Raw genomic sequence first — 26,436 nt, forward strand, 5'->3', positions numbered from 1 at the left:
TTAAAATTCAAAGGATTTTTTTAATTGCAAAAAAAAAAAGCTAACTTTGCTGTGTTAACAAAATCCTAATTGCAACCTGCATTGCTAAATAAATACCACTGCAGAGGGATAATTTGGAACCAAGCCCTTTGGTGCGTGCTACTGTGGGCGTGTTGTGTTGCCTGTTTGCTCACAAATTGGCCTATTTTCAGTGGATGCAACAGAGTATTAGTCTGAACAAGCAGCAGGGACAGAACGCTAACTCAGCAACAACTCCCCTCAATGGGAATGCAAATAAAAACAAGATGCAAAGCAAAACCTTTGATTACAACTCACTTTCTGTACCAACATCCCTGAACAGAAAGGAAAAAAGGGAAAAGAAAAAAGAAACTTTGTATTTGTATAAGAATCTCTTTTGTAAAATATTCATAAAAAAAAAAAAAAAAAAAAAAAAAGACACACAAGCGCACAATCTCCAGTGAAATTATTAAATTACTTATCATCAAATAATGCATTTTAGACTTTATAAAATGAAATGAATAAAAAAATAACAAGCTTCATGCTTAAAAGCTGAGGAATGTAAAAAGTTTGGACACACTTTATTTTAACGTCCAATTCCTGCTATTAACCAGCCATTAACTAGTAGGCTCAGAAAGTGTTATGAAAATGTTTTAGCATGCCTGTATGCCTGCATTGATTTGAAAACCTTTAAATACTTTATGAAATACTTGGTTGTGTATACAGAAACCTGCTGACAGGGTATATGCACGTGTACAAAATCCCTCCACTTAAGCTTAAGGCATGTATTGAAATGGCATGGCAGAACATGAACCTTATGGCTGAGTGCAGTCAGTCATCTTTCTTATCAGAGGTACTGTCCTCTTGGTGGTTATTATGAAGAGAATTACAGCAGTGAATCAAACTGGCATCAGAATCTAGCTCCTCTCCCTGAAGACCCTGATAACGCTGTAGCTCGATGTAGGTGGTGAAGAGCTTGGCATACTCCGGGTGGGTGAGAGCGAAGGAACGAAACTCATCTGAAAGAAAAACCGAGAAAGGAAAGTCACTACAGATTTATGCTTTTGATATTGAAAAAGTCGAACAATAGTTAAGCAATTTAGCTGAATGCCTGACATCAACTCGCACATCACGACAACTTCCTGCAAGTATTACAAAAGACCAGTCACCATCATGATTCGACCTGGACAACTAATAGATTAGACTAAGAACAACAAGCCTTCACTCGAAAGTGTTCATAATTACACACACAAATATCTTCCGGGGCATTTACATACACTGCATGGAATCATATACAGAAGAAGCCTTGGGCCTCAGGGCGATGCTTTTTAAATATCTTAAATTATTGTATTTCTATTATACTTTTAAATCTGTATTGAAAAAACAGCATTCCGATTACTAGTTCTTGCTTGTTGAATGCATAGATACAGATAGCCCAAAGCCAATTAAACTCAGACATTTTAAATCATGACGCGACATGATCTGCATTAAGGGATTTGTACTTGCATACTCCCTGGATTGTCAAGTCAAGGCAAGTCAAGTCCACGTCTGAAAAGCAGCTTCACAGGAAGATATTGTTGTAATATCTCTAATGTTTTACATTTCGTGTATTTCATTTTAGAGGTGTTTGGTTTGGAAAAATTAATCATTGAACGAATCGTTTGGGAGTCGCTGAACAAACATTAAAGCATATTATAAGGAAATTAAAGCATTCACAGATTATAGGGGAACTTACAGTAATTCAGCATTAATTAATCTGAACAGGCAACCAAAGTTAACACTGCCAATGTAAGGCCTGTGTGTAGTTTCTAGTCTTACAAGCAACACTTTGGGTTCACGACAATAACAACAAAAAATAATAATAAAAATAAACACAAAGCAAAACAAAAAAAAGGTTAGGGACAGGTTTGAGGGTGCGTTAAGGTGTAAGGAATTAGTCAAAATTGTAATGATAAATGCATTTACAGAAATTATTTGTAGATTTAATTACATGCAGATTTTTTTTTAAATTAGTACAATGTATGTGCACATGTGCACTGTACTAAATGATTAATTTAAAATGTAAGTACATAGTAGTTAAGGCCACCTAATATAAAGTTGGACCGTAATCAAAAATATGACTGACAATTTTATCATTTTGGTAGCTGCTATACAGTTGGCATACAGACCATACGTTATGTGTCCTGATCCATCTGCATCAATTTCTTTGAAGAGGCTGTCAACGTCAAGATCACGCACTCCAAGAGCAGAACGCAGCAAACTGCTAAACTCCTCTTGTGTGATACAGTTGTCCTCATCAATGTCAAACAACTGCATAAAGAAGTCACAGACACATGATTCACATGAACATTTTTGCCAGCACATAGCACAACAGTAGACTCTCATAGCAATGTCAAGATTTTTGGTATACCACTTCAAGGTGTTAACAACCACTGGCACTAACTACACCACAAAATGTCATCTTTTAATCGTTATCAGATTAAATCTTCTTTTTTATCTTTGCACAATCACGTTTTGAAATTTCATTGTGATATATTTTTTTCACAATAACATCAGTGCTATCTGTGATACGATTACCTTAAAAGCAGTCTGAATGACTTCCTCATTATTAGCTGGTCGGCAAAGAACTGTGACACCAATGACATACTCTCTGAAATCAATGGTGCCATCGCCATTCTACAAATAGAAAGCATATTCTTCAAACAGGTTACACTCTAAATAAAATACAATGTGGTTAGAGTCATCCAGTCACCCATAGATTTACAGCTGTTTTGAAAATGTTACCACTGACGGTAAAACAGATATCTGAGAGCACTTTACATTAGATTTCGTTCTGAATCTAAGTGATGCTCTTTTTCATATCTTTTACCATGTGGTTAGTTATAGACAATCTCACCCTGTCAAACAGAGTGAAGAGCTCCTGCAGAGCTGGGCTGACAGGCAGTTTGAGAAAGCTGGCAAACTCCTCAATTGTGATGCTGCTGCCTTTGCAAGAACAGGCTATATTGGCAAAACTCTCCAATTCCTTCTTCACATTGTCCCATTTTAATCTAGAGTTACAACAGGAAGAAAGATGGTAAGTTTAAACTATGATAAGCTTAAATGATGTGTCATGTGAGAGTATCAAAACACCTAAGATGTGTATTTTTATTATCATATAAACTTCATTCATACTCCAATTTCCTGCTGATCTTGGTAAACTCCACGAGACCTGCCTCCATAGGCAGGGTCAGTTCTCCGGCCGCAATCATCAGACGACAGTCTTCGTAGGTGTGGTCTGTGACCGGCAGGTTCAGAGACCTAGTGATACAACCGTTAACACTGAAATATTGTATTGTGCACACATCCTACATATCCATCAAATAGAATATTATAAAAAACACAAAAAGGTACGCTTACTCAGCCATCACAGCTCTCACTGATTGAGCAAACTTGATAGGACACTTTTTCTCCATCTCAGTAGGAATTTGAGGGGGCAAAAACTAAAACACAAATGCAAAACATAAACACAAACTTTTGGATATATATATATATATATATATATATATATATATATATATATATATATATATATATATATATATATATATATATATTGTAATGCGTTAGGTTTGTCATTCATGTTTCTTCTTTAAAGGTGCAAAAATCTGAACAATTTATCATGAAATATGCAAATGTTTGTCACAGACCTCAACCTCGACTGCAGTATAGAGCTGACAGAGTGTGAGCAGCAGTAGTCTGGCCCTAAAACAGGAACTGGTGGTGAGGCTCCAAACCAACAGCATTTCAGGAAGCATTGCTCTCTTTATATGCATGACTGTGCAACTGCATTTCTTGTATGACGTATGACAAAAGGGTCTCATAACCAAGCATATCTAAGAAAGCGATCTAAAACACTCCACATGCAGAGATGTCTCAATGTGTAAGGAGGAAGACCAGAATTTAGTCAAACTACATGTTGTTTTTTGGCTCAGCAGAGTGTTTATGCAACAATATTGAATTTTGCTGTGTTAATCTAAATTACGATGACTTTTTTCTTGTAACAGTAATAGGAAAAAACCTAATGGTGGAAGCATTTCGTCAGCAGTGTTAATACCTCTGGCTTTGTTTATGTGTATTACTACTTACGATTTCGGGCCCTGCCATGTCCATGTAACTGTGTCCTATTAGTAATAAAAAGACACACTTTTGTAAGACATCTTCCATTTAAAGAGGCATGAACATTGATCTATTTACAAAAAAGCAGCGGACTGTGTAAGTGCTCAACTGACATACTTGCAGAGCTTTTAGTTTGCTAAGTAAGCATTTGTATGCTAATTTATGGTCTAGTGGTACTCTCTGGTTATTTTTAGATTCGTATTTTAAATAAATTTAAATTCTTATGCTACTCCACTGTGTTTGGCACCAAACAACAGTTTAGGACTTTAGTTGAATTATTACTGACCAATTTATTTGGGTATCTGATCAGAACAGGCTGTACTGGGACCCCTGGGACAAAGGCACCTATGGAGGTAAAGAAAGCAGCACATAAGCACCTTTCATTCATTCCCATGAAAAACTGCTAAGTACGAGAGTCTGTATTTGTTATGGAGTCATATGCTTCAGAATGCTGTTAAACCCCTGTCTGACATTCCATTGATCACACCATGCCCTACATATCTGGTCACAGCTATCTGATTCTCAGGCGGACAATCAATGATTATCAATAAAGCAAACGCTGTCCTAATGATATGACCTGAATGTAGCAAAAAAAAAAAAAAAAATCTATAGATCTTACATAATACAATGATAAATATCAACACTCTGACCCAAAATTAATGAAGTTTACTGTAAACAGAGATCGTTTTTTGAAATAGATTTTAAAAAATGTCACTTTTAAATTGTAAAACTCAAAGGGATAAAGTCTTAGTGCTGTGGATACCTATTCATAGACACAATACTGCCTCTCTTTTATGTGTTGTGTTTTGCTAGCTTCAGCAGACTTTTTATAGTATGCCAAAACAAACCGTAAGCTTTAGAAACCCATAATACCAAGACCTTTTTCCCTTCTCTTGTATAATTTGCATTAGGCAAATTTGTTATCTGATTACAGACAAGACTATTTCCATACAGTGCAGTTTATACACAATCTTCATTATGTACTGACTTTTGATACAACACAGTGTATTTGTATCTTTACTTATCTGTAACATCGCAAACATATATTAACAGTTAATCTGTAATAGTATAGTTTCTATATTATAATTAATATACATAATATAACTTCAACATAAATAAACAAAAATAAACAATCTGCTAACCTTGTTTAAAGGTAATGAGACATGATCTGTTTGTACATGTTCCTTCAGGAAAAATCAGTACCTAAAAAAAGAAAATAATACAGTTTGAGAGGGTAATTAAAAATCCAAAATGTTGACACCAAACATTGTTTGGGAACATCTCAGGTTATTTGAGATAAAGGCAGGAAAAGGTGGGAGCAAGATGCTGCACTGAAAAACGCTAATGAGAACAATCTCAATTGGCCTAAACAACCTCGGTGGGTGACGTCATCTAATTATGTGCACCTGAAGGTTATAAATAGACACGAGACATACACATGTTCAGGTTATACCTTTGTCTGAAGAAACGTCCAGGCACACCTACAGTTCAGCATTGAAGTATCTTTTCACGAAACAGGGTTACACTCAAGTAACCCAAGATGTTCCCTTTGAAAAGCTACTCTCGATGTTGTGTTGAAAATGGCTAATGGGAACGAGAATACCAACGCCGCCACACTTGAAGTGTCTGGACCCCCAGTGTTGTGTAGTGTGTGCACAAACATCAAAGAGGTCTCAGACATGACTCAAGGACATGTGAGCTTGGAGTAGTATGGACATTAAAAGCTATAAAATCTGACAAATGTGAGCGGAGAGGACAAACCTGCCACATTACACACTTGCAAGGGTGCACCTCTTGCTAAACCCATTGAAGATGCAACCCCCAGGTTGAATAAGCCCTGACTCAGAGGCAAAGCTTGACCATGCACCTCATAGGGTAGAGCAATAGCGCAACTCACTCAACGTGACATTGCTTATAAGATGCTATGCTCCGACTTACGCTACAGGCTAGTGCAGTGTACGTAAATCTGCAGAGCATGTACTGAACCCAGTAAGTCTTTTCTGTTCTGGTATCATGAACAGTGGAGAGCAGAAGGCTTTAAGAAGGACCAAATTTATGGTTAAAAAAACCTGTAAACTTTTGAAGATAATAGGGTAAGGATGATAAGACCGAACTCCAAGAATGAAGCAGGTGACTGGAAGGTGCCTTTCCACAAAACCCACTGAACTGGTGGCCACAGAGCCTTGCCTGAGGACAATTTCTCTCACAAAATCACTGAAACAACCTGGCAGTGAACTGGGTCTGCATGGTGTGTCATACACCAACTTCTAAAAAGCACCATCTGAGAACAGAACTCCTAGTACTGAGAATCCTAGTAACCAGAGCAATCTGTAAAATGTCTGCTGGAAAACTCAGTATCTTTTGTGGTCGCCCTCAGGGGCCAGAGATGAGGGTTCCAGAACTCAGGCCTGGGATGAAACCGTGTACACTGTGGAGGATGTATTTCAAGGACCAAAATACAGCCATCATTTTGAGGCAATTGATGTGCATACGAGAAGGATGATGACCTCTCCAGATCCCTCGGGCCGGACGGCCATCTAAGACTGCACCCCAGCCCATGAGGGAAACATCTGTCATTAGCTTGTTGCTACGACAACACGTGCCTAAAGTGGGACCCAAAGTCAAAAACTGGGATCTGAACCACATATGAAGAGTATAAAGCCCCTGGCGCGTAATATGCCTTTGGGAATTGGCCCTCTAAGATAAATCCCCTGGCTTTAAACTACAACTACATTGTCTCATCCACAAGACATCCGAAGGTTCATGGACGCTATTGCAATGAGACCTAGAACCTTTTGGAAGTTAATACAGTAACTTTCTGGCCTAGCCTCAAATCTTTCAGGGTGCTCAGAATGGATTTGACCTTTGTAGGAGACAACTGTGCCCACATTACGATTGAATCCTGTTAGCCCCAATATTTCTTATCTCCTGGGCAAGAGAGAAAATGCTTCCCTTAGCATTGAGTCTCAATCCCAGATTAAAATGAGCAAGGACAACATCCTGATGTCGAAGCACATGCTCTAAAGACTAGGCAAATCAGCCAGTTACTGAGGCTAAGCTGCATCCACATTTTATATATGTGCAGGTTGATAAGGCTAGGCCGAATGGAAGAACCTGATACTGGTAAGCTGTAGCCCCAAAAGCAAACCTCAGGAAATTCCTGCATTTGGTAAATTTTATTTTCAAAGTATGAGTCCTTGAGATCGACAGTGAACGTTCAAACCCCCTATCATTTCTGGGGACCAGAAAGCATTGGCAGTAGAATCCCCATTCTATCAAAGAGGGGAGATGTTCTACAACCTCCTTGTCCAACAGAGCTTGCAATGACTGATCTGGTTTCATGGTAGTGTAAAGCACACCATTGAAATGCAGAGAACAATACAAAAATTGCATCCTGTAGCCCTCTTATACAGTCTTTGCGACATAAGAAGAGATATCTGGCAGTAGCTTACATGCTACTCTGAAAGGGAGACTGCCTGTGACTCTCCATTTTACAGGGGTAAGTGTTAAATGTTTGGTATCCTGGAACACACCCATTGTCCTGGACATAGTGTCAGGACCTCATTTACTTATAATGACTGGCTTCCTCTTTGGCTGTTGAGTGCTTAAAGCTGTTACCCAGTCTTTTATGAAGGACATATAACTCTCACTCTCTCTTCTAGACTTCTTGCCTCAGAGAAGCTAAACTGTGTTGGGACTGCGTGGCCAACAGCAGAGAAAATCTAGAGCTTATTTGAGCCTGTTTGTCTCCCTGTACGCAGATCTTAATTTACATCAAACAATCCCCTTACTAGTGTATATATTGGTCTACATAGCTTAGCAGGGAGTGGTGACTTTAAGTAATGATGCACCCCCAGAGAAGAGATAGCAGACTCTACTACCTGGGATATCATCATAAAACTCAGTGTCCTTGAATCCACAATACTTAATTAAGGTTGAGGGCACAAAAACATGGGACAAATATGGTTTAACTCCATGAACAAAATGTTTAGATCCTTTATTCTAGCTGGGGAAGTACAGAGGAAGTACAGGTCTAAGATTAATTTCCTGCTTTCAAAAACTGGAATACACTTTGTTACTTTGGTTTCACATCGTCAGTTTCCCAAAGCATTTTTTAAACCTTTTTTAGCATGGTTTTATTTTTGACCATTTTAAAGTCACATATGATAAAATAATTTAAATGAGGCAGCATAATCTTTCATGCATGATATAATTGAGTATATTAGTGGTCTTAGGATGCTAGAAGTGGAGACACCTACCTGTGGCCAGTGTCCTCCTGACGTTGCTCTCCGCTCAATCTCATAAATAGTGTTTCTACGGGAGTCTGGATCTTTGCGTGAAACAAGCACTGGCTGCACACAACGCAAAAACCCTGGGGAACATAATATCATCTTCCCAATGAAAAACAAGGGAATGCTATTGATAGTAGTCATAATAACACATGCAAAATAAAAGTGCCCCTATTATGGATTTTTGAAAATGACCTTTCTTGCAGTGCAGTGCATACTGCAAAGTTCTAAATCTGAACGTGCACAGTGACAAAAGTTATTGTCTCTCAAAAAAAGTGTTAACTCTGAATCTTCGAAACAAGTAATTTTTAAAACAAGCACAAACACTGCAATCACAGGAGAGGATTGGAAAAATCAATTGTTGACCGAATCGTTTGGGAGTCATTGAACAAATAAGTTAAATTAAATGCATATTATATGAAAATGAAAGTGTTTTTTTGACCTTGCATACACGTCGACCTGTTAGGGACTTAACAAAGCATATATTCAAAGCTACTGGAACATATTATGAAAACATTTGCCATTAGATTCTATTTTTGTGTAGACTGATATTGATGCAAATATCCATACTTCCAAAAATTGGTGCTTCCAGGGACTCTGAACGGGAAACAGTAGAGGGTAGACCGGTTTCAATACAGACGATGGCATCAAAGAAAGAAGAGTGGGGGGCCACAGCTAGAATGGGGGCCTCTACACTGCTGGCCTGCTTCCCCTTCACCACCACCCTGAAGCCCATGCCGAAGAAATACAGCCGGCCTAGAAAGGTCATCACTCTTTTGTGCATGAACCTGTACGCAATCACACATCCAAACACATAAAACATGAGGAACAGTACTGGGTTTCGACATCCAACATACTGACACATGCACACAGCATAAAAAACCTTGCTTTAACGGCACTGACACCATTTGCTCATCGAGCGTCAGATCAGCATGTTGTTGCATCAGTTTAGAGAGTAACCACATCCCTCCACCAGCCTTGATACCTCCTACGCTAACACTTAAATAATCTGATCAGTGTGATCAGTCCAAGATAAAAACAAGACACAGCAAAACTAGCCGTTTTACCAAAAACCATGTGGCTTGTTTGACAGAGAAGCCTTAATTAAACAGAATGTAGGGGGATCTGTAATGCAGCAATGGTGTGCAACTGCTGATATGCAAACCACAAATTTCACATCATCATCTCTCACATCTATTATTAACACAGAGGAAATAAACACATACAAATACATAGACCCGCCTAGCTCCCACCCTGACAAATTCCTGACAAATCACTATTAACTTACGATTAACTTTTTAACATGCAGCAAAAGGAACAAATCAGTAACGAAGACAAAATCAGAAAACGCTGTCTGTAAGGTTCATGTGTAAGCATTGGTGTGCTAAGTTTAGTTAGTAGGCTAGGAGAATAAGTAAGCACCTCAAAACACGCATAAAGGTATATTTTTGTCTTGTGCTGTAATATAGGAGGTGGCATGTATCTGTTTGTAACATACATGAACTGGGATCAGTATTTACCTTCTCCAGCCAGTCATTGGCTCCACTGCTCCTTTCAGAGACTGTCCAAATGTTATCATGACAGAAACCGGCCACATCATCATCAGAACGAGAAGCAAGAAAACGCCACGGAATGGCACAAGGATGATTCCCTGAAGAAAACACTACATACACATATAAGAAAAATAAAGTAACACACTGCATTAATAGGATGTAGTTAATTAAAAAAAAATAAATGAAACATTTCAAATAACCAGCATTCAAATAACCCCGCACAACTTCCATCCTTAAAAGTATTATGTGAACATGCAGTGCAGAGGCTGTATATAGATACTCATTCAAATTCAAATAAATATATGAAGATATTAAACATTATTACATGTTTATCGAAAAGTATACAACTTTTAAAATGTCTGCAATCTAAAAACGAAAGCGTTTTAAAAAGCACCTTTGACAAAATCATACTTAAAATAGCCTACCTAAAACCACTAATCATAAAAGAGGGGGTTGGGTTGCCTTAAGAAACACTGACCTAGCATGCAAACTAGCTAGTTAAACGTAGTGTTAGAGATCCTGACTGTGTTCAACAATAAATTTTCCACTATCTATTGTAACGATATTATTTACTGCAGTATTTAAAAGACCAGAAATGCAACATTTATAACATTCTCTCAACCGCATGTTGTGTGTAACTGCGTTACTGTGTGACTTTCCCTTATTACAAAACGTTTCGCATTGTAACACAGGAGAAGTAACATCATTTGAACTTTCTACAGCACAGAGGGGATTGCATTTCTCGTTTCTTTACTCATCTCACTAATTGAACATTGTCTAAACTTGCTGAGAGCATTTGCATTCATCCACTGAGATTCATTAATTATCGGGGAAAATAAGAGAGTTCACGCAACGCGGAGGGAGACGGTAGTCGAATCAAATAGTACTGTATACATTAATGCGACTTTACGTCGGTAAAGAATAATATTGACAGGCATGTCATAAAGGGAGAGCAGCACTCACTCTGATTTTATCGGCTTTGGTTAACTTAAGGTCGTGCACGAAAGGGTTGATGACGGCGGGCAGCAGCAGGGAATGCTGTCTGGGCAGCGCGAACACTCTTTGCGGAGGCATCTTCACTCATCACAGCCGCCAGCAGCGTCCTCGCGTGTCCAAGCCTCTGTCAGCAATGCGCTTCCTCTTTACGCACAAGTACCACCTCACACATGACTTCAGCCCTAGCGGTCTGCGGATGTGTTTCACAATCAAGTGAGCTACCTAACTAAAAAGCCGTCGTTATTAATAGGCGCGTGCTGCAACTTTGGCCACCCCTGGAGTCTTGCTACCCCGAAACGCGTCTGTAATGTCCCGAAACGTTGTGTGGCTACGCAGCTCGGTAGGTTTTTGAGACGGAGCGCGGTGTGTTTACATCCCGCTTCCTACGGACATAATCCTATTAGCCATGTGCTGTAGTAGCTCACTGTAAATGCGTCCTAGTCGTTATTCTCTACACGTTAACAGTTCATGCCAGCGGCGTCGCAAGTCCTAACGAAATCTTACTGATATATTATGGTCTAGCGTTATGCGGGGCTGACAAACTTTTTCTCCCTGACACACTTCACGTCGAAGTCACTGTTTGCAAGTTGAACCCAGTAATGCTTTGAGTCGATTCTTTTTCAAAGAGTTGAACTATCGGATTAAGGTCCGAGCGGTTCGGACACTGAATCATTTAAAGCGGTTCTTCGCTTAGCGTTACAGTAACGGGGTATTTATAACAAGGGACGTAAAACGAAGATTCACCTACAATCCATCGACACCAGAACCGCAATTTAGATGAAAAAAAAAGTTTAGCAGTGCATTTCTACACTGCAGTAGGTAGGTAAAGACATCAAAATACTAGCATATCAGTACCACAAAAACAGTTAAGGTATCAAAAAAGTACAATATAAAACTTTTCTAAACCCACAGATAAATATTTGGTGTTAAAATTCATGTTACATAAACAGATCGAGAGCTCGAGTTTTTAACCACTAGATGTCGCTGTTTATCTAGATGTGTCACAAGGCGTTTAAAGTTGTAATGGGAACTAGGATAGCAAAGACTGCTTAAAAGGATACAGTACAGGGATTCACAAAAAAACAGTTAAAACTGAAAAGTTGAATTGCAAAACTCTGTGTAAAGGATAGTTAATATTTATTTAGAGACATAGCGACAAAGTGCACAAAGCAAAATAGAAAATAATAAAAATAAAACATTACAAATATAAACAGATTGCATGTCATTTAAAAAACTAAGAAAAAAAAAAGATTACAAATGATTATTAATCAGTAATCTCATGATACTTGCTTGACATGAGTCCATCATGCAACAAACCCTATACAGTCTTCAGGCAACCCGTGCCGTGAATCTCTCTGTACCACGAGAAGAAAGAAACGAGACTAACAAAAAAATGATGTGCTTTGACAGTTGTTTGGTCTCTGTATAAAATGTGTCCTCAGATTTTTTTTATTGGATATTATTTACTAAAAAATAAAACATGAATTAAGTCCTTAATCTTTGCATATCAATACTAGGACAATTTGTGCTTTTACATACTGCCTGGATGAATTTATTCTGGGCAAAAAAAACAAAGTTGATACATCTCGCTGACACCACTGTCACATTTATATGTAACTGGGAAATGTCAGAAGTCCTTTTAAATCTGATGATATACATGTAGGCTATATTAAGGGGTAGGAGCTGCACTAAACCCTCTCATTATATCATTATAAAAACAAATGAACAAACATATCACGTTATGACAAAACAACAAAAATTATGGTCTTTTCTGCCTATGTTTGGCATGCAGAGATGGTCCAGGCAGTGAAGGCTACCAGGCCTCTCTGGTTAGCTAAGAATAGGTTATAATCTAGTAGACTCTGACTAACCAGGAGGGGCAGAATGGTCAATTTGAGTGCTGTCATTTGGCAAGGTAACACTGGCCTTGTTTATCTAGTGATGAAGGTCATCACAGAGCGCCAGGGCTGAATGTTCTGCTGATGTTCAGCAACGTAGCCAGTCCTTTTTGATCTCCCCAACTTTGACAATTTTCAGAGTGTTGTCATCCATTTTGAGATAGTGGGAGTCTTTGAAGAAGTAGCTGTGACCTGAAAACATTTAATAAACGTAAATACCAAGTGAAAATAGGTCAAAGTTTAATGCAGATTTAAAAAGTTTGGGGTGATACATTTTTGTTTATTCACAATTGATGAATAGAAAGTTCAAAAGAACAGCATATATGTTAAATAGACAGGGTAAAGGGCTTTACTTAATAAAAGCAATCATTTTTCCAACTTCAGAAAGGTAGCGTAAAAAACAGGTAAATTAAATTGCCTCTGTTTAATAGTGTAGCTAACCAATGACTCCATTTACCATCCATCAGTGATCCAGTTATCTTAGAAATGTTTGAGAGTGGGCCTCGAATTCATAACCTAGAGAGGCTGTTTTTACTTGCTGAGCCTAATTACAAACAGAGGAACCTTTCAGACTGCACACAAGCCTGCTCTTTGAGGTACGTGTGTGCGTGTATACCTGTGTTAGTGACAGCGGAGGAAAGAGGCGGTCGTAAAAGAGCGTATGAATCTAAACAAAACCAGAACACCTCCTGTAAAACTGTTATAAATCCTTAACCTCTCTCTTTTAAGCTTTTCTCTCGTTTTAGAGTTTTTATGTGTTTTTTAGACAGAGGCTGTTACTGGAAAAAATGCCTCATCTTGAGCAGGGGGGAACCATATAGCCAGGGTTTCTTTTTTTTTGTTGTTGAAGGCCTAATGCCAGCAGTAATTGGGTTGGCGTTAACTGCCAAGAATGCTCTACCAAGCTCCACTTTAGTCCACATACGCACTGATGGCTTAAATGCAAGTGGTTATTGAAAGAAATAATAGCAATATATGTGAGATCTAAAAGAATGTGAGTGAGAGACAGGAAAGGAATGAGATGAAAGGTTAGATCAGATTCTCTGCAGAGGAATACCACAGACAAAACTAGATCTGAAGCAGGGCCCTTGGCCGTTAGTCTCTTACCATCACTATTAAGGCTGAGAGCAGCATCCAGGTCATCAGGGACAGCACTCCAAGAATCTGCAATAATTTTAGGGAAACCTGGATCCATCTTTTTCTTGGCTTCGTTGTATCTGAGAACGGAAAAAATCGAACACTTTGAAACAGAACTCTGGAAAAGAATTTCATAATGAATTTCATAATTCAGAACTATCTAGCTCTACTTCAGTTTATTAAGCTACACTTGTATTTTGCTCATTAATCACAGTGAACACGCACTTTATTAAACAGATGCTGAGGGATATTAAAAATAGATTTACCTCCAGAACTTGTTTCCAGCAAATAAGTAAGTCTTTTTGCTCTTATGGAAGGAGTAGGCAGCATCAATTCCATGCAAATCTGAAGGAAGACCCATGCTGGAGATTTTCTTGGGATAGTCTCTCTCTAGGGTGTTGGCAGAATATACCCACATCTCATCACCTAGAGAGGCAATTCAAAATATTATTTTAAATACAAATAGTGTTTGCAAGACACACACACACACAAACACACGCACACACACACACATAATATTATGTATACAATATACAGGTTTTTCTCACTTGGAAAGAATTACTTACTTGGTAAGAACTACTACTGCTGTGTTTTATATTACAATATTGCACAACTATACTGTGAATTATTATAACAATTGATAATAACTGCTTTCAAATTGAAAAAACTTTAAAATATAATTTATTTCTGTCACGGCAAAGCTGACATTCCAGCAGCCATTACTCCAGTCTTCAATGTCACAAGATCATTCTGAAATTATTTTAATACGCTGATTAATTGCTCAAGAAACATTTATTATCATCAATTTTGTAAACAGTTGCGCTCCTTAATATTTTTGTGAAATATGAAAATATATTACGAAAACCATGTGGAATTTTTCAGGATTTTTTAAAGAACAGCATTTATATAAATAGCATTTTTTGGTAACATTATAAAGGTCAATTTATAACTTTGTATTGTGATTTATACTCCTCGGCATGTAAATAAGTACATTTTAAACACAAGAGACAGAAACATACCACACATTTTAGTGTTATCACTAGCATGTAATTGAATCAAAAGAAGTCAGTCTCTGACAATGACATGCACTTCAAAGTTTCACTAAGATTACCATCACCATCTTCTGTATTATTGATATCAAGAGACTTCACAGGGCAGTGTCATGACTTATTCATCACTGGATTCAACCTGTACCAGGTCCCAAAAGTGTTTTTTCAATCTCAAGTCTGACATACATAAACCATAACCCATCTCTGTTTCTAATGCCAGTAGGTGAAGAACGTGGGCCTACAGAGATGGGTTGTGGATAAACTATGAAAAAAGATTTGGTAGGTTCTGCGCTAACTTAAATCGATAAAATATGTTATGGATCAAATTCTATAATCTTTCCATGCGTTTGTGCATTCACTGCCATCAAACACAAGTGTTTACCTGCAAAGAAGACTGTCTTCTTCTCTAGAGGGTTCTCATAAGCTGCGTCAATCTTCTCTGGAAGTTCACTCCAGTATGTAGCCACCGTCATGGGCCCTGTTGGCTTCCTCCTGACATCAGCAGTCTTAAAGAGGAATCTGTAACAGGAGGGGTTATTAGAGTTATTAGACTGGACAACATTATGCTTGTGCACGTATAAAGAGAAAGAGCAAGCGAGAGCAAGAAAGGAGAAAAAAAAATCGACAAAAAGAGACAGCGTGTGCCGAACTTTAGCTACAATGAGGTGATTCACTGAGCAGATGTTTCTTATTATGGCTGAAGAATGAGTTAAGAGGCATTTGGACATGTCCAAACTTGCCTGCTGCCCCAGAATAAACCACAAAAACAATACTAACCACCCCAGACCTCTTTCCACTGACCTATTTTTTAAAAGGCCAAAACAGTTTATCCTGAGAGAAGAAAACGTAGATCTCAGGACTTTCAAGTGACTGCAGCGCAGAAAAGCTCCTGTGAGCAGAACACAGCCTCAGCAGTTATTTAACTTCAAGGTAAACTTCAGATCACAGCGCTAAGTTAGAACCGAACTTCTATCAAACAATTTGCCCCAAAGCTCCACTCCTTCAGCTGAAAACACTTCTAAACATCCCTCTCTTCCCTGTCTACGCAATTAAACATGTAAGAACAGAACACTTCTGTAGTTAAAAACGTTGCTTGAGTTCAGTTCTTATTTGCAGCTATCTTAGAAATGGAAAGAAAAGGAATTCATTTTATCAAATGCCTTAGATGTGCCTTACAAACCTGAGCCAAAGATTAGATAAAATAAAGACTTTCTGGTGCAGCTGAATAAACAAAACATTAGTGAACCTTTTGGGGTGCGCTCTCTGGCCTTACTCTCTTTTTCTCTGTGAAATGGCTTAAACAGCTGTCGCATTTATCCAGCTGGGTGAATATCTGAGATCTCGAGTCATTTTGCCCACACAGTAAAGTGAGACTTGCAGCTCCAGGGATTCTCAGATTCACAGAATTACGCTGTAATTTGATATTTTATAACTCTATAATAATGACATTTCCACTGCTGAACCGTTTGACTCCTTTCCTGCACAGACAAATAATAATCATCAGCGAAAATATGGAGAGAGGTTCAGACGCTTGGAGAAGATTGATTTGTAAGTTGACCCACCATAGGCAAAAATCACCAGACATCCCATGATGCAATAGTAATTGGATTGCATTGTATTGTATTGTAGTGTGATTGAGACTTTTTACTGTCTTAGAAGCGTTTTTGTTACAAATTATAATTTGAATTTCGAGAATTGGATTTCAAACAAACATAAATAAACAATAAATAGTTTTGGATAAAAGCATTTGCAAAATGAACAAAATATAAACATTGTGAGAGGTTGAGTGAAAATATTACATTTACCCTCATATTCAGAGTGAAAAAGGACTGTGATTAGAAATGACAGGCTCTATTTTCGATTTATGGAATCAACATGATTTGGATACATTACTTCAGCATTGCAGAGGGTATAAGAGTACTATACAGAGCAATATACAGACATACACTCATACCCAGCATTCACTATTTTCAGTGTGTGTGTGTGGTCCTGTGATGACCTCTGTAACCACATAGCAGTCAACTTTAAAAGGCTGGGATGTGTCTAGAATATTTTCGTTCCAGAGCTCCTGATCCATGTGCACGTTGGTGAAAACCAATGACAGCACTCTTTATACTCCCTCTTATTTGCTTTGGACACCCCCTACAAAATGTGAACATGATATTTACTGTACCTCCGATTATGCAAGTAATAAGTGCGTAAATGGAATTTTAAAACTGAAAACAAATGAGCAAAATGGCAAATGATATTTAAATGGAAATAACATGCTGACTTATTTACATTCTTTCTCAGGTACCCACATAAGAAGGGCAACGAAAGCAACCTAAATACTGTGGCAGAAGTACACTGAATGGTACTGTAAGAGAGATGCTTGATTGGTTATCAGTTGAGAGTTTTAAGGTAAACAATTTGTTGAAATACTAATTAAAGACTGATTTTAGAATACAAATACATTGTTTCCAAATTTAGAGAACACTTACTAATATCAAGAAACAAGTACTAATATCTATAGTAAGCAATCTCTAACATGTTTACTTTCTCATTTGCTATAAAAAAGCAGTTAGCAAAATTCCTCTAAATTCTCCCACTAAATCCTCCTAGCAAAATTCAGGAAGGAATAAAAATGCCCCCTGATATGGTAATGTCTGTGTTGAGGTATTTTGATTTTGGGATGTGGGATCAGATTTGTGGACTTTCCCTTCTCTACCCACTCTTGCCACCATTTACTTTGTTTGAATTCATCTGAATTCTGGACTAACAATGTGGCTAAAGCATCAGCATGATTCTTCTCCTGTTTAAATCGTCATCCTGTTATTCCAACCACTATAAAGCATAACTCCCGTTCATAATGATTTCAAAAAGATATGCTGAAGTTTTTTTAATAGGCAGATAAACTGGGTCATGAAGTTTTCCCCAGATGGCCATGGGGCCATTTCCTGTGCATGCAAGCAGAAAGATTTTAAAACCACTGTAAACAGATGAATGGAGCATATCCTGCCAGCAAATGCTAAAATGAAATAACTGCTACCCACGGTTGTGTGTGCCTGGTATCATGGTTTTCTATTGAAGCGGTCTGTTCTGAATATACTGTTATTTTATATTCACCTTGGAAATAACGTTAACATTCAGATCTTTCTGTGAATTGGTTGTCCTTAGTTACCTGTCCTTAAAGAAGAAGATCTCTCCTCTGATTTGGGCTACTGCATCAAATATGATGTTTTCATTACATACATCCATCGGCGAGACCGGAGGGAGTTCAGTGGGCAATGGTTTGTCCGTTGATACACCTGTACAGAGAAAAGTGTTAAGAGGACTAAAGAAGAGGAAAAATATTTACAATCATCACAACATTGGTATAAACAAATGTAATGGACAAATACTAAAGTGCCTAAGTTAAGTCTGTTCTGTTAAGTCTTCAGCACTTCACACTCACCATAGAGCTCCTGGATGCCTTTAACGTCATCATCAGACAACCTCAAGGTTTTGGTGAATGTGTAGACGGGAGCCATGAGAGCTTCAGGGTCCTCAGAGTGCTCCAAACCCAGGGCATGGCCAAACTCATGGGCCGCCACCAGGAATAGACTGTAGCCTGTGCAAAAGACAGAGGCCAATTTATCAATCTGACTACAATTACATAAGTATAGCATCACGACAAGAGACACAGAGACAGGAAGTGGAAAAATTATTTTTAAATGACATCACAGCATCTAAATATTTTTGCATGCTACAGATTATATTGAAATAGTGACACAAAATATCTGTACGCCACCTTGGTCAGGACAGAAGCCCCACTTGCGGTCGTCATCAAAGCTTTTGGTGACAGCGCACCACATCTTCCCATCACTGCGTCCTGACGTGGTGCAGGAGTCATAATTGTTGCCCAGAAATTTAAAGGGGAAGACACATGGTGCGCCTTCTGAATTTCCTCCGACTGTTGACATGGCTGCGTCATTAAAAACAAATACCACAAACTTTAGAGGTTGATAATGACAAAATTGGTGTTTTAAAATAGATATTAGATAGTATGACCTTCAGCATTCTAAACATGAAAAAGGGTCAGCTTTCGATCAGAGTTGTTGCTCCTAAACTAAAATACCAAGTGAAGCAAAATAAGCAGTGATATGGAAACTGTTATGATTAAGTGTGCATATCTGTTTTTCAACTATGATGTCACAAGCTATAACACAACCTGTAGTTAGTGGTAAACCCACATATTAGATCATGCCATTTAAACCTAAAGAAAAACTACAGGAGCAAAGAGAAGCATCAGGGAGGAGTCCATCTCAATTACACAGACTCAACAGTCTGAATCACACTGACTCGACAATGAAGGAAACACCAGGTTCACGGCATAAACAGAGCTGTGTTTTGTTATAGTTCAGTTCAAGTATGGGACTGTGGTCAAAAGCTCCAATTTAAAGTGATGGCTTGCACCATACTGGACTCTTATTCAGAGCACACACACAAATAGGAGGAGAACACTGCATTCCCAGGGAATTACAACCAGATGAGGAGTTCTGTGTTCCTGACTAGCTTATGCTAGATCAGTAACACAATGGAAAAAATCTTATAATAAAGAAAAAAACCTTTTACAGGCAGCTGGAAACTGATAAGTGAATAGAAAGTGGAGTGAATGGAGAACTGCTTTAAAAACTGGCTGACCTTAAAAAACAATAGCAATGGCGTATAGGGAAATTTTACTAGACAGTACTTGCGGATAAAATCAAATCAAAATAACAGTCACTATCCACCCCCATTACCAAGCTTGGAAGAGCCAGGATAAACTTTTAAAACAAGTTTGAATTTGTTCTTCTGAAAGAAGAAAGTCGTATAAACTTCGAGGTGAGTAAAATATGCTACAATTTAAAAATTTGGGGTGAAATATTACTTTAAGTTTCTTGCCACTTCCACCTTTGGCTGGCTTACAATGATGTTTGTAAAGCACTATTATGTAACATGTTTTTAAGAGTATGCATTATAAAACATATAAGAGGGGAACATTTTCAGTGTTTTCTTTGATTAGTATGAATTTAAAAATAATATTTAATTGAGTTTTTTTGTAGCAAATTTATTTGATCCATTTAGTGCATGCATACTTAAGCATTTATTTCTTACAAAGACCAAACAATTGAATGATAGTATAAGTTGTATTTATTTTTGAATTATTGATTGGATTGACTGACCTGTTTCAGGACAGAATCCATAAGTCTTGTCACGGTCATAATCTTCGGTAGTGGCACACCAACGATACCCATCATCCCGACCTGAGGTGGTGCAACTATCATATTTTTCCCCTTGAAATGTATAGGGGAACTTACAAGGAGCTCCATCTGCATTTCCACCCAACGTAAACAGGACTGTAACACAGGAAGGAAAAAAAACAGTCAGCGAGTCAGTGATTATGACATTATTACAGTCACAATGTGTCACACGCATTTCTTTCCCAAATTAAGTCTGAGAATGTGCACCACTTTGGATGGGAACAGCGTCAAATCATACTGTACTCTAAAATTTAGCACAAAGGTTACTTACGCTCATGAGGACAGAAGCCATACTTTCCATCTTCATCAAAGTTGTATGTGGTAGAGCACCATAGGAACCCATCATCTCGACCCTGAGAGGTGCAGCTGGTGTATTCTTTACCCATGAACAAGAATGGGAACTTACAGAACTCCCCTTCTGCATTGCCATACTTAACCTTTACCACTGAATCAAGAGAGAGAGATAGAGAGAAAGAAATCACTGTATAACATTTGATAAACAAATGTGAATTAGCTAAATTGAAATTGTTAAAAATCAAGAAAACAGCTACTTGAATTTGAAGTCACCAGAATCAAGACAATTGATATACCTTGTCCCTCTCCCAATGTCCACAGCTCATCATCATCGAAGTGTGAGTCTCCTCCAATGCCAGGTCCAGGGGCAAAGGCATGAGCCAGAAGACCATCCTTCCCATCAAATGGGTAACCGTCACCATGTTCTATAACAAACAGAACACATTTTACTCAACACACCAGGGTTAGTATTTTGGGTAGGTACCTGCATAGTTTTAACATAGGTCTAGTATAGTTTCGTTTCTCTTTAGATTTGTCCACATCTTTTCCATTTACAGTAAGTTCAGGAAAGATTTATACTGTGACAACAGTGTATTTTTTGCAACTGTCTTGTGAATGTATGACGTTATTTCAGACACCATGAAAATCAATCTCTGGTACTTGGAAGCTTTATACTAAGGATTTTCCGGAGTAACTGTGGTTAGAATGTGACTTAGTGCTAACATATTTTATAGAAAGACATAGAATTCTTGAATACCATTTCGGCCAAAGTTAATCATGATGTCAGCTTCTCCATCCATGATCCTGTTGAATTTTAGGGGTGTGACATCACTCCAGACTTTAAATGCACGAAAGAAAGCATCATCAATTGTTTCTTCATCCAGATCTGGGGTGTGCCCTAAGATCCTGCGGAAGAAAAAAACAATATTGCCTTAATTTTAGCTACAATTTCCAGTTGATTATTCCATATTTTCCAGAAAATTAAATGTATTTTATTTTTAATTGAATTTATTTTATTAAATTATTTGTTATTGTTAGGGTAGATAAGTGGGTACTGCATTTGCTTTTTCTCATGACTTTGAGTGGCTCAAGGACGCATATATTAATAAACGCACAGACAAAAAGTCGCCAGTCATCATGTTCCACAATGGTATCGTTAAAACTCAAGTATCATATGCAGTAAACCTTTGCAAGCTATGCTTTTCCCCTGCCAATAGTTTGCCACCAACTCTTTTTTGAATCACAAAGAGACATGGGGATGTCCAAGCTCCCAGCTCAGTCCAATCATCACCAAGCTATTACAGATCACTCACACACAGCGATCAGAGGACAGCTGGTTACACTGATCACCTGCTGGTGTGCAGCATGGTCTGGTTTCTTTCTCCTAAGGAGGGAGCTCCGCTTCAAACCAAAACCAGGCCTGTCAAATCCAAACCTGTTCTGGCTTTACAAGGCAGTCTGAAATGGTCCCTACAGAAAAATGGAGCAACATCAAACAAATTTGGCAGGTGCAAAAAACTAAAAAGGTTCTCTAATAATAATCAGTAAGAGAAGCTCTTCAATAGTCCCAGGACAGCATGGGGTGCAACTCCCTCTGACCACCCTGGAATACACTGACGATACTGCTAGCCTCTGACAGAAGACACTTCCATTTACAATGTACAATGACAACAAGTAACTATCCATGCAGCCATCGTTACAACAAAATCAATGGGGCTGAATGCTCATCAGAGCTCTTGCCATTGTTTGGCAGCCTAGCTTGTATATTTAAATAAAAGAACTTCATGAAATGCTTAATGTTCTTTGCAGGTGGCCAGTTATCAAAGCCACTAGCAAATGCTTACTGTACTTGTTAGCGATTACAAGAGCATGCATGAAATGCTAAATTTATTGTATTTTTAGTGCCAAACTATAAGGGCATTCAAACAACTCAACCCGCAAAACAGTGAGCCTATGGACCTTAGTCAGAACATGACTTAACGAGGCAAAATAAAATGCATTCATTATTTACTCATCTTCATGTCATCCCAAACCTGTATACTGGAACAAGAAGATATTTTGAAGAATGTTGATGAGGAATCAGAGATTCAATGTTATGGACATTGTATGTTTCACAAAAGAAAGAAATTCATTCAAGTGTGGAATGACATAATGGTGAGTAAATGATAGCACTTTTCATTTTTGGGTGAAGCAAACCTTCAATTTTAAGAGAATGAAAAGGTTGTGAGGGATAGAAGAACAATCTGTTCAGCCGATGAAACATTGAAAATATTTCTTTAAAAATAATTTCCACTGGACAGAACTGGTAAACATGATTTGTTCATACTGAAGGGAACATCCCTAGGTTTAAAAAGTGAAAAACAGTTGTGACAGAGAACAGACACTGGTTGCAGCTTCACTGAATGTACAGAACACATTATACACAATCGGGAACTACAAAATGTCTGCAAATGCCTTCCTGATTTTACGATTCTTCTTACCATTATTATGGACATTAATGTGCTGTTTAATATTAATTAACATTTAGGGTTACACTTTATTTTGGTAGTCCTTTTTATACAGTCTATAACTATAAGTAACTTTGTAACTACATGTCAACTACATGTCAAATAATTATCATTACTTTCCAACTACATGTCTACTAACTCTCAGAGTTGACTGTTAGGTTACGTTTATGATTAGTAGAATAAGTTGACATATACTTGCATAGTTTTCGATAAATAAACTTTGAGAATTAGCGAAGCCGAAACTAGCAGAAAATCCAAGACTGAGCCTTTTCTTCAACAAATCTGCATAGGGAGCCAAAAAACTTTACTGTTAAAGCAACATAGTTGTGGTCATGACTCATTTAAACACTGTGGGGACATGTAGGCCAGTGAATATCCTCAAGATCCCAGATATGTCCTTTTTGTTACAAAAGACTATTGATCACTTGTTTTGTGTTTGATTGTTGGCCAATTCCTTCAATGACAGTAGATTAATAGATTAATTCATGGCCAAACATTTCTTGCATTTCCTGCAGTCAGCCTAACCTAATAAATTATGATTTTTTTAAGCTCCACCTCCAACACAAAACCACAAAGGTCCTGCTGGGAGCATTCTTTAAAGATATGTTGATTGCGCTCTCTGTTTTTGACCGGCTTACTGTCTCACACAAATATAGTCCATATGTTTCCTTTTAAAAATCTTTTTGTAAACACATAACTCTCACTCTCTAATAAAATATCACATTTGAAATACCGAATCACTGGTGTTGACAGGATTGTAAATGCATATTAAAGCGATAAAGAGACTGACAAAACAGTAAGAAGACTTAGCTCAGCATTGTCTGAGGTAAACACACACCTGTAGGTAACGTTTTTCTGTCCCCACTTGGGCTTCCTGTGGAAAAAATTGTAATTGGCCACATCAGGAACTCCACATCGTGGTTTCTTCATGATCTCTACTGTCTTCTGATCAATCTCTCCAGTCTCAGGTAAAGCAAAAAACTTCTGCATCTTCTTCAGTGTGTCCTTCAACACCATCAGATTACACCTGTCTTTTGGGCATCCGTAGAACTTATTTAAGTAGTGCTGTCAAAAAGAGGATACAATGAAAGACAGATAGATAGAGAGATAGAGAGAGAGAGAGAGAGAGAGAGAGAGAGAGAGAGAGAGAGAGAGAGAGAGAGAGAGAGAGAGAGAGAGGAACTGTTTAACGCAATCCATATTTTCCTAATCATCATGTAAACATATGGTGTACCTGTGCTTTACATTTTCCACAGATGTTGCAACTGGGAATAAAGGCGAAACTATTGCACAAATACTATTTTTTTCTTTTTTTTGTTAATAGTAAAGTTCTGAAGGACCCACAATTAACATATTGAAATATAAACGAAAGCATATTTCAAGCTTATTATTATATGTAGCTATTTGTTTGTTAAGGGAAACAATTATTATACGTGGGCCTATCCAAACAAAACTAATAAGCTTGCTAACTGCCTAAACGCTTTATCCTTTCAGCGAAATGAAAATGCACTCACCAGAGCCACTTCTTTGTCTGTGAAAGAAGTTTCATCGCCTGGAAACTTTATGATGGGTGAGGGCGCAGCAAAAGTTTGCAAGGAAGCAAGAAACTGTACGAGGAAAACTTTGAGGACAACATGCCTACAGCTGAAAAACTTAAAGCACATCATTTTTGGTCCGGCTCCGAGATGTCCGTGTTTTAAAAAATAAGGTGAGGAACAGGCCTTGACGACGTGTTCTCCGAGCTCCAAGTTTCTCTGACTGCAAACGTTCTTTCTTTTCCTCAGCGACACATCCTGCTTTCGTGGTCTGTGGAATAGGTTCTGCTTGCACACGCACTTTTCTGATGCTGGGGCTTGAGCCGAGACTGCGCAGCCTCCGGATCCAAGAATTTGGGAGAGCAGTGAAATAGGAGACGCCAGCGGGAGCGAGCGAGCGAGCGCGCGCATCACGGACACGCTGAGAGAGGTTTGAAGTTATCGGTTAGGCCACCCGGTTTTATAAACTTGAAATTGGGGTTTGTACCCCGTGTTTTCTTGCGCGATGTTTTACACTGTTCACATCTTACCCTTGCCTAATAAGCAACCCCTGGTTACTACCAAGAATTTACACTACATTTCCAAACCAGGGCGAAACGTTAACGACCGCATATTTACGAGGTCACGATATTGATTGGAATACCGTTTTAATGGCTGTTAAGTGCGTCTTCGCAGAAGTGGCAACGTTTTCCCTCTCTAGCTGTGTTAGATCTCGTAAACGGGGATTCATACCGATTTACAGCTAGAGCTTATTTTGGATGTGACAAAGTAACAAGCCGCGGAGGTACAGCGACTACCAGTGGGAGCTCAGCAAGTGATTTACCGCGGCAGCTGGAATCAAGAAAGCACAGCGTCCTCCAGCGAGCAAATTCCTGTAAATGAACACAGGAAAAAAAACCAAAAAACAAAACAAAACAATCTACTGCTGATTCCGGTTAGCCTAAGTATTTTTCTGTCAGGTTCTGAAACCAAACGGAGCGTGAAAGTTCATCTGTGTGTACAAAGCAAACACTTTAACATTGAGTGAGTTAAGAACGGTGTAGTTTATTATTGGTTGGCTGTCGCTCAACATCTGGGCTGTGACCTGGCAGAAGCTCTCGAGTTGGTTTGAGAAATTGTGGTGTGGCCTGAACGTGGCTATAAGATTCTTTGGAAAGATTGCTCTTTGTAGAAAACCCGGGTAACCAGATTCAACCTCAAATGTGTATTGACACAATTTTCTGTCTCCTGCATTATTAGCTGTAGAATCTAAATGACACATTCTCTACTGAAACTAGTAGGCTCTTTCTGTTTGCCAGGTTTTCATGGAGGACAATGCTGTGGTGAAGGCCTTACATGTGGTGTGTAACTGGGTTTGAGTAATGTCAGATATCCTAGGTCTGATTAGCACTTTGTGGTAAGATGTGTCAGTGAGTGTGGCTGTCCCCTTAATCTAGCAAATTTAGCATACTTTCTAATGACATCTTGTATCTATAAACATCCCTATGAGAACAATTGTTTTTTTTTTGCATGGCAAGTACATTTTCTATATCACGCAAAATCAGTTATATTTGTAACCCTTTTTTGTTGAAATGGTTTCTGGTTTATGCATATATTCATGTTCAGTGTTGGCTGTCATTTATTGGAGTACTGTTGTTCGAGCACTTGCCTTTTTTGCTAAAATTTCACATTTCAATCACACATCTGCTGTTTTTTTAAGCAACCTAAAATCAAAACCCAAACAGGCTAAGATAAAAACGGGTCAATAAGAGGGGTTAAAAAA

At 38.3% G+C, this 26,436-nt stretch overlaps 2 protein-coding genes and 1 long non-coding RNA gene across 3 annotated transcripts; 1 reads left to right on the forward strand and 2 right to left on the reverse strand.

Annotated features, from left to right (window-relative positions):
- Positions 1–11,212, reverse strand: lpcat2 (lysophosphatidylcholine acyltransferase 2). Its single transcript, XM_043243663.1, has 14 exons — positions 10,961–11,212; positions 9,965–10,107; positions 9,015–9,232; positions 8,415–8,527; positions 5,298–5,358; positions 4,442–4,500; positions 4,126–4,160; positions 3,687–3,741; positions 3,397–3,479; positions 3,172–3,297; positions 2,894–3,047; positions 2,575–2,673; positions 2,166–2,307; positions 1–1,016 (listed from the first exon to the last, which is right to left on the reverse strand). The coding sequence occupies exons 1-14, from the start codon at positions 11,069–11,071 to the stop codon at positions 829–831; spliced, it is 1,587 nt and encodes a 528-aa protein (XP_043099598.1). The 5' UTR covers positions 11,072–11,212; the 3' UTR covers positions 1–828.
- On the forward strand, positions 11,201–18,227 carry LOC122348320. The gene is made up of 3 exons (XR_006251306.1): positions 11,201–11,333; positions 16,564–16,625; positions 17,370–18,227. It is a non-coding gene; the product is annotated as an uncharacterized LOC122348320 (long non-coding RNA).
- mmp2 (matrix metallopeptidase 2) lies at positions 12,114–25,017 on the reverse strand. The gene is made up of 13 exons (XM_043243659.1): positions 24,654–25,017; positions 23,978–24,204; positions 21,390–21,538; positions 20,929–21,057; positions 20,610–20,783; positions 20,261–20,434; positions 18,847–19,020; positions 18,511–18,666; positions 18,238–18,364; positions 15,460–15,596; positions 14,295–14,454; positions 13,999–14,108; positions 12,114–13,083 (listed from the first exon to the last, which is right to left on the reverse strand). Exons 1-13 carry the CDS (start codon positions 24,804–24,806, stop codon positions 12,980–12,982), a joined length of 1,974 nt encoding a protein of 657 aa, XP_043099594.1. The 5' UTR covers positions 24,807–25,017; the 3' UTR covers positions 12,114–12,979.
- Positions 25,018–26,436: the final 1,419 nt, after the last annotated feature.

Source organism: Puntigrus tetrazona, chromosome 7, assembly GCF_018831695.1.
Source record: "Puntigrus tetrazona isolate hp1 chromosome 7, ASM1883169v1, whole genome shotgun sequence".
Taxonomy (NCBI): domain Eukaryota; kingdom Metazoa; phylum Chordata; class Actinopteri; order Cypriniformes; family Cyprinidae; genus Puntigrus; species Puntigrus tetrazona.

What these genes read in the sequence shown, in the direction of transcription:
- mmp2 (XM_043243659.1), bottom strand. Translation starts at nt 24,806, where the DNA reads ATGATGTGCTTTAAGTTTTTCAGCTGTAGGCATGTTGTCCTCAAAGTT. An exon ending in TGGCTTCTGTCCTCATGAGC is followed by an intron (nt 20,435 to 20,609) that starts GTAAGTAACCTT and finishes CCTGTGTTACAG; the next exon opens with TCCTGTTTACGTTGGGTGGA. An exon ending in ATCTTCTTCTTTAAGGACAG is followed by an intron (nt 15,597 to 18,237) that starts GTAACTAAGGAC and finishes CTCCTGTTACAG; the next exon opens with ATTCCTCTTTAAGACTGCTG.
- lpcat2 (XM_043243663.1), bottom strand. Translation starts at nt 11,071, where the DNA reads ATGCCTCCGCAAAGAGTGTTCGCGCTGCCCAGACAGCATTCCCTGCTG. An exon ending in TCAGATACCCAAATAAATTG is followed by an intron (nt 4,161 to 4,441) that starts GTCAGTAATAAT and finishes TATTACTAATAG; the next exon opens with GACACAGTTACATGGACATG. An exon ending in TCATTCAGACTGCTTTTAAG is followed by an intron (nt 2,308 to 2,574) that starts GTAATCGTATCA and finishes TTCTTTATGCAG; the next exon opens with TTGTTTGACATTGATGAGGA.